Source organism: Hyperolius riggenbachi, chromosome 3 (genome assembly GCF_040937935.1).
Source record: "Hyperolius riggenbachi isolate aHypRig1 chromosome 3, aHypRig1.pri, whole genome shotgun sequence".
Lineage (NCBI taxonomy): Eukaryota > Metazoa > Chordata > Amphibia > Anura > Hyperoliidae > Hyperolius > Hyperolius riggenbachi.
The window spans coordinates 219,680,354-219,688,490 of record NC_090648.1 but is presented as its reverse complement, the minus strand read 5'-3'; the positions used below and the strand labels follow the sequence as shown (position 1 = coordinate 219,688,490).

Genomic DNA, 8,137 nt, shown 5'->3' with positions numbered 1-8,137 from the left:
ACAGAAATGACAGATTTATGACTAGTTCATCTCCTCATGGGGTATTCTTAGTATTTCATTTATGCTTTACAAAAGCATTCCATGGAAAGGCTCAATACAAAGATGTAGGGCGTCCCCTATCTGTTTGCATACTATTCTGGCAGTTGGATTAAGCAACTTCCATTCACTCAAGTTCTTTTAAAAATAAGTAAACCCTAAGAATCCCTTGAGGAGATGGTCTGGTTCAAAACCTATTAGTTCGGTCAGATTTTTACCACCTCCTGTAAGTGACAGTAACATAGGCGAAAAGGAATATATAGCACATGTTACTCTTATTTGTGTTCATGTATTTTATTTTTTGTTTGCAATAGTGGTCCTTTAAGAACACAAATGAAAGCTGACAAAGATTCCAAGACAGTTTCTCTTTAAAGGCTAGAAATAATCAGACACTGTAGTAAATGTTAACATTCTGCAGCTTTTGTTCTTTAATAAGCTCTGGGTTTGTTCGCAATGTGATGGATTTTACAGCCGTAGATTTACACAGATTATACTGAATACATACAACAGCACTGTCTCCCATTGCACCCAGTGTCTTCTCCTAGGTGCAGGCCATTTACATTTAGTATGGAAATATCTGCCCTAGATAAGGCTCAGCAGGCTAGGGTGGGATCTGCAGCCAGATGGGTTCTACACAATGAGGCAGTGGTCCAGTTTCTAGGCCTTAAACATAGTCCTCTTCTGCATAAAAGAAGGTTCCTCTTAATTTTATTGAGCACTGAACTATCAGCACTCAGTATGCTCTCCCCGAATCCCTGGAAGAAACACTGAATCCTGCAGAGCACATGGAGTGAACTCACCTGAATGCTCAAGTCATTCTTGGAATTGGTGAAGACAAGTCTATGGAGCTGAAAAGCTGGGATGATATACCCCACATAGATGTAGAGCCATGCATGGCAAGAGGCTCCAACCTATCAAAGCTTTGTGTAACCACAGTGCAGATGCTGCTTTAAATTAAAGGGAATGGTTTATTTATATAGAGTTTAGAAACCACAAATAAAATTAATAATATTAATATAATAATATTTATAATAAAAGCCTCTCTTTTTTGTTGAGCCAAGTATGGGTGGATACAGGAACTGTTAGAGTCCTGGAAAGGGTAATCCCATAAGCAGTGGATTCAGATGGTTAAGGCTTTTTGTTAATATGGGCCCTTAGGGTCCTTGGTATTTGCTGGCAGCACGTGCCAAATGCTCCGTAGCTCCTGGCTGCAATGAGGCACCAGGATAAAGCTATGGTCGAGGACACTGGTCTTGGCAAGAAAAAGATTAGAGATGTGGTTGATGAGCAAACAGGAGAATGAGCAGCTTATTCAAACCATAAACTCATTACTCCCAAACAAGACAAGAGGTTGTGAGCTGCCATCTGTTCCCAGAATCCTTTGTTCCCCACTCTCTGGTGTATCCCTTGGTCTTTGGGGGGATTGCTTAACATTCTTTAGTTTCTGACGTCCTTTCTCAGGGTTAAAAGTTCCTCGGCTAGTAAAGTGTAGCTGGGCCCCTGAGTCCTGAGGGTCAACTGGAGTAGGTTCCCGATAGAATGGTGATTTCGTATGTAAGTGAAACCTCTTTCTGCCCAGATGTGGCAAACAGGAGGATGCAACAGGAGAGGAAAGGTTACGGTCCCCACTATCAGTGTGGTCATTTTCTCTTTTGACTGGCCTTCGTGTTCGCATCGGTTCAGATCTTGGACCTCTCATGGAGCTAAGAACCAAGGAGCGTTCTGTAGAATATAATAGGAGGGAAAAAAGTGAGCATAAGTAGATTGAAGAAAGATGTAAATATTTTTGGAGCAAGTTATTTGACCACAGTGTCTTGTAAATTGTGGGTGGGTGTACAGATGTAAGGTTAAAAAAATGACTACCTGTCCGGCTGGATGCTGCACCCTCTGATTCACAGTTCAGGTTCTCAGAACTGTCTGCTGTGCCAAGAGATGCTTCAGATTCCAAAGTCTCATCATCTGAGGCTCGTGGTTCTAAAGCCAACATTTCATATGCCAGCTCCTCTCTGGGTGGAAGGAAAAGAAGGGAGTAAATAGAAATAATAGATATGTAATTTCAGAGCAATCCCTGTCTACAAATGTAACCCCTAGAAATGTACATTTCCTATGACAAAACCAGTTTGCATTTACAAAAAAAAGTACTGTATATTCTGGCGTATAAGACTACTTTTTAACCCTTGAAAATCTTCTGAAAAGTCAGGGGTCGTCTTATACACCGGGTGTCATTGATGCCGGGTGATACGCCCTATCCTGTTACCGACTCTCAGATCTCGCTGCTGAGGACTGTAGTGAAGCGGCGCAGGCGCACATGTACGAGATCTGAGAGGTAGAGAAGGAGGTGAATAGGATACAAGGGTGGGCCAGAAGGATGAAAGAGGCGTGTTTTATGGCCACAGCGCGTACTATTGTTCCATACCTAAACAGGTAGAAAAGGAGAGCGGACCAATCCAACCTGTCAATTGCCTATATAGTGTTACATCATGGGTACCACATACAGTACAGCACTAGTATCTGGTTACACATAGCACCAGTTTATGATTATTTTTTTTTTTTAATTTAGAGTGCGTTGGAGGGGTAGTATTATACGGCAACTATACCCCAAACTATATATTTTAACTGGAAAAGTTGGGGGTCGGCTTATACGCCCAGTCGTCTTATACACCGGAATATACGGTAAGTAAAACCACTTATGTATATAGCTTTATGCTTCTAATATACAACATAAAGATTATACAATCATGCAATATATGATGGAACAGATAAATGATCGATATCTTTGTGAGATTGTTTAGAATCAGAATCAGAATTTATTTTTCGCCAAGCACGACTGAGTCGTGCCCGGAATTGGGCTTGGCACAGGCAGGGCATAGAAACATTAAAAGACACACACCAGAGATAGCAATACATCAAAACAAAATACAATGTGGTACAAGTAATTGGATAACAACCCTTTTCAAAAAGAAGAGTACTTCAGTGCAGGCATGCTTAGAAAGACTATTCTATCTAGTAAAGCCAGCGGCCTAAGGAGGGGCCGCTCTTCCTTTGGTGGTAGGGGATGGGAGTGAGCCCAGAGAGTTCAGTGATTTGACAGCTGAGGGGAAGAAGCTGTTCCTGTGTCTTGAGGTCCTGGTGTAGACGGCCCGATACCTCTGGCCTGAACGGAGACGACAGAAAAAGCGGGAGCCTGGGTGCGAAGGATCATTTGCTATCCGCAAGGCTCTGGAGCGCAGTCTGGTGTTGTAGAGTAGGTCCAGTGGGGGAAGTGGTTTTCCGATTATCCTTTCTGCAGATCTGATGACTCTCTGTAGTTTGTGTCTGTCGCTGGCAGAGGAGCCAGCGTACCAGACAAGGATAGAAGAACAGATGACGGATTCGATAGTGGCTGAGTAGAAGCTCGTCAGAAGTTTCTGGTCCATGCCGAACTTCCTCAGTTGGCGGAGGAAGAATAGTCTCTGCTGGGCTTTCCTTTGGGTGCAGGTGGTGTTTGCCTTCCACCTCAGATCGTTGGAGATGGTTGTGCCCAGGAGACGAGCGCAGGGGACACGTGTGACTTCCGTGCCGTCGATGTGGATTGGGGGTGGTGTGGGTGCACGCTTCCTAAAGTCGATGATCATCTCAACGGTTTTTGCGGAATTGAGGACCAGCCCGTTCTCCTTACACCAGTTGCAGATTCTCTCAACCTGGTGACGGTATGCCTGCTCATCGTTATTGGTGATGAGGCCCACAATGGTGGTATCATCTGCAAATTTGATAACTTTGACAGAGTTTTCAGTGGATCTGCAGTTGTTTGTGTACAGGGAGAACAGGACTGGTGACAGGACGCAGCCTTGTGGGGCCCCTGTGTTGGTGGACCTTGGTTGGGAGAGGATGGTACCTAGCTTGACGACCTGAGATCTGTTTGTGAGGAAGGCAGTTATCCACAGGCGCAGGGTGGGGTGGACTTTGAGCTCAGCAAGGTTCTCCTGAAGTAATTGAGGGCTGATGGTGTTAAACGCTGAGCTAAAGTCAAGGAGGAGGATCCTGGCAAATGAGTTTGGTCTATCCAGGTGCTCATTGACTGTTTCCAGGCAGATGTTAATGGTGTCGTCAGTGGACCTGTTTGCTCTGTACGCGAATTGGTGTGGGTCCAGCAGGGGCTCTGTGGAGACTTTTAGAAGAGGCATGACCATGCTTTCAAAAGCTTTCATAATGACGGATGTGAGAGCCACAGGTCTGAAGTTGTTGAGGTCGGTGATTCCCTGTTTTTTGGGGACGGGGATGATGGTCGACCTCTTGAAGCATGCTGGGACCTTGCCTTCCTGGAGGGATCTGGTAAAGATGGAGGAGAGAATAGGAGCTAGCTGTTGAGCACAGGTTTTTAGGCATGCTGGTGACACTCCGTCTGGGCCTGAGGCTTTCCTAGCATTTAGCCTTGACAGGTGGCGCAGGACGTCATCCTTGTTCACAGCCAGAGAGGGTGAGATTGAACATGGAGCAGATATGGTGGAGGAGGGGGCAGGTGGCTTCGGGAGACCTGCAGATGCTGCTTGGTTCTCAAATCTGCAGTAGAAGTCACTGAGGTTCTCGGCAAGCTCAGTGCTAGGAGTTGCATGCTGAGGGGGGGGGGGGGCTTATAGTTGGTGATGGCCTTAAGCCCTTTCCAGACAGCTCGTGAGTCATTAGAGGAGAGGTTCTGTTCCAGCTTTTCCGCGTAGCTCTTTTTGGCAACTCTCAGTTCCCTGTTTAGGTTGTTTTTTGCCCTTCTATAGTCCTCTTGGTTACCAGCCCTGTGCGCAGCTTCCTTGTGACTCCGCAGGTGTCGTAGTTTTTTGGTGAACCATGGTTTGTCGTTTGGGTAAAGTTTAAAGGATTTCATTGGTATACACTGGTCCTCGCAGAAGCTAATGTAAGATGATACATTGTCTGCCCACTCATCCAGGTTTGGTGCCTTCAGGGTCTCCCAGTCTGTACAGTCGAAGCAGGCTTGAAGTTGTAGCTTAGCGTCACTTGACCATACTTTGGTGGACTTAAGGACTGGTTTTGCTGTTTCCAGGCGCCTCTTGTAGGTCGGAATCAGGTGGATGAGGCAGTGATCAGATGAGCCTAGTGCTGCCCACGGAACGGCCTTGTATGCGCCTTTCAGGACCGTGTAGCAGTGATCGAGGGTGTTGGTGTTCCTAGTGGGGCAGGTAATATGCTGATGGAAGCGTGGTAGCTCTTGGTGGAGGTTGGCCCTGTTGAAGTCCCCCATTATAATGAACAGTGAGTCTGGGAGGGATGTCTCCCACTGCGAGACTGTGTCGCTGAGAACGCGCAGGGCAGTTTTGACCTCTGCATCTGGGGGAATATACACGCCAGCAAGGACATAGGAAGAGAACTCCCTGGGTGAGTATTGTGGTCTGCAGTTCACAAGAAGAAGCTCGAGCTCGGGGGAGCATATTTTGGCAAGTGTGGAGATATTTGAGCACCAAGTGGAGTTGATATAAAAACAGATTCCGCCGCCTTTCTTTTTTCCAGAGAGGGTGCTGTCGCGGTCTGCAAAGCACTTTGCAGCATTAAGTAATAAGTTCAGCAGAAATCTCGTGTAGTAGCATAACTTTGTATTGCCCGATGCAGTAGAAAGCATGAATATTGATCACGTTACACTGCTGCAACCTTCAAGCTCCTCCATCCCTCATTGCTAAAGGAAAAGGTATTTCCAATCAATATTTTGATGAAATATTGATTGAAAATGCCCCACGTTCTATATTTTGTATGTGGGATTCATGTTTGTACACATTTTAAGTCTATGCAATGTTTACACTAGATTAGTGTGTACCTAGTTTAATTATGAGTGAGTGGGCCCCTAATTAACCTTTTATCAGGTTTGTGTGTGATCTATACATAACATTAAGGGCTGGAACCCACTAGGAAACGCTGCAGCGCTTTTAAAATGTGGAAGCGATGTGTACAGCGATTCCTAGGCTGATTGCGCTAACTATATGTTAACTTCCAGTTAGCATTTTTTTTTTAACTTTTTATACTTACCAGGTATCCCGATATTTGGCTTCCATCCATAGCCCCACCCCCTAATGGAAGAGGTCATAGGTGCTTCTTTAGGGCCAATCAGAGAAGCGCCTGTAACCTCTTCTACTAGGTGTTGGGGCTTTAGGTGGAAGCCAGACATCTGGACACTCGGTAAGTAGGATTAACTTTATTTAAAATTCCTAATGCCAAATCACTGCAAAATCGCTTTTCAAAGTGATTTTGCAGCACTTCTATACAGAGAAACAGCTGTAGAGTATCGGGCACTTGGTAAAAATTCCATGCTTTATTAATACCATAGGACAATAATGTACAAACGTTAGTGAGGGCACAAGTCTGCGGCCTTACAGCGGTTTTGCAGACTTCCACTTCATCAGGGACCAAAATGCATACCAAATGCTCTACAGCTGGTTCAAGGTATCTGCCTGCTATCGTGAGCATGGGTGAGTTGGCTGATATGTGTACTTCCGCATGCTGTATCTAGTGCCAGCAGCTGATTTCTATTGTTGAAAAGCTTCTATGCATAGTATTGAGCGCAAATGAGTGATTAACCCTAATCGCATCGCACTAGTGGGATCTCCACTATATAAATGCATTGGCAGAGTGTTTTTTTTTTGGGGGGGGGGGGGAATTGGTGGCTATTACAAAAGAAAAATGGCCCTAGTGGTTCCTAGCCCTAGATTTCAGTATGAAATTAAAAAAATCAATAGTACTCTTAATAGTATCCTATGGGACACTCATAAGAAATTTGAAATAACTTGGGATCCCTGGATTCAACTTTAACACCCCTTGATGGAGGACCCTTTGATTACTTGGCTATGAGATGGGCCCTACTCTCTACTTCTTCTCTACTACCTTTTTGCTCTTCTAGGTTTCTCCAATCCCCTCCTCCCCTTTTTTCTCACCTAATGCTGGATACACACGGTGCATTCCCGCACTCGATGCGCCGCTCGATTATTTCCGACTGCATTTCGAAGATTGTTAGGTTGATTGTCATGTAAAGTATGCCAAATCGACCGAATGATCAATCGAAACGCGAATTGAACATGTCGGAAATAATCGAGCAGCTGCGAATCGACGGGAATCGAGCGGCGCATCAAGTGCGGGAACGCACCATGTGTATCCAGCATTATAGTGCAGACCTCCATGGCTTATTCTCCTCTCTGGATACCCCCCTCTCCCTTCTCACAGTGCAGGCTCCAGATAGCTGGTTGTACTCCTCTGGAGCACATTAGAGTGTCACGTAACTATTGCTCCTCCTCCCTCCCTTTCCTTCGATGTTCATCTTGATTTACTGTGTTTCATCAAGTCCCCCCCCCCCCCCCCATTTTTCTTCTGTTCCGGTTCTTACTGTTGTGCATGGTAACACATGTACGAGTCTTGGGCTTTCATACTCATTATTAGACTATGCTGATTGGCAATTTATACTTAAAGAGAACCTGAAGTGAGGAAATGTATTTAAAACACATGACGTAGCTGCAAATTAATATTACATACTTACCTCACCGTCAGTTCCTCTTAGAAGCTCACCATTTTCTTCTTACAGTGATCCTTTCCAGTTCTGACAATATTCTGACACCAGTTGCTGTCAGTTATATATTAACTGCTGTCAGTTACAACTGAATGTGCAAGGTAATGTCCATGTTTCCCTATGGCTCAAGTGGGTGATATTACAGTTTAACAGGGCATTGACCAGGAAGTTGTTATGGGGTAATGGCCCTTTTTAAAATGGAGGACGGAGAAATCCATTGATCACAGTGGACAAATGGGACGCAGGAGAGAACGAGATTGAGGAGTAGACTACACAGGAGGTAAGTATGAACTGTGTATGGTTATTTTGACTTTTTATTTTCAGTTCAGGTTCTCTTTAAATGTGCTTGATTGGTCTTGAAATCCCTCTTTTGCCAAAGTTGTGACTATGAGCAAAGTTACCTCATTGTGCACGATTCTCAAAGCCTTTTCATCTGTTTTCACCTTTTCTATGTAACTTTAAGCTCCCAAAGAACAAAAATATAATATAATGAAGGTAAGAAAAGTAATATTGAAATGAAGCTAATCAGGAACAACTTACTATGAGTGGTTATTTTGCTTGTAAATC

At 44.6% G+C, this 8,137-nt stretch overlaps 1 protein-coding gene across 1 annotated transcript in view; it reads right to left on the bottom strand.

Moving 5' to 3' along the window:
* Window positions 1–440: 440 nt before the first annotated feature.
* The window catches only part of MYO9A (myosin IXA), a 215,917-nt gene continuing 208,220 nt past the window's right edge, over window positions 441–8,137 (bottom strand). Inside the window, exons 43-44 of the mRNA XM_068273609.1 lie at window positions 1,900–2,042; window positions 441–1,758 (exon numbers count right to left, since the gene is read on the bottom strand). Coding sequence (XP_068129710.1) covers window positions 1,349–1,758; window positions 1,900–2,042 — 553 coding nt within the window. The 3' untranslated portion in view covers window positions 441–1,348. The remainder of the gene's footprint in view (window positions 1,759–1,899; window positions 2,043–8,137) is intronic.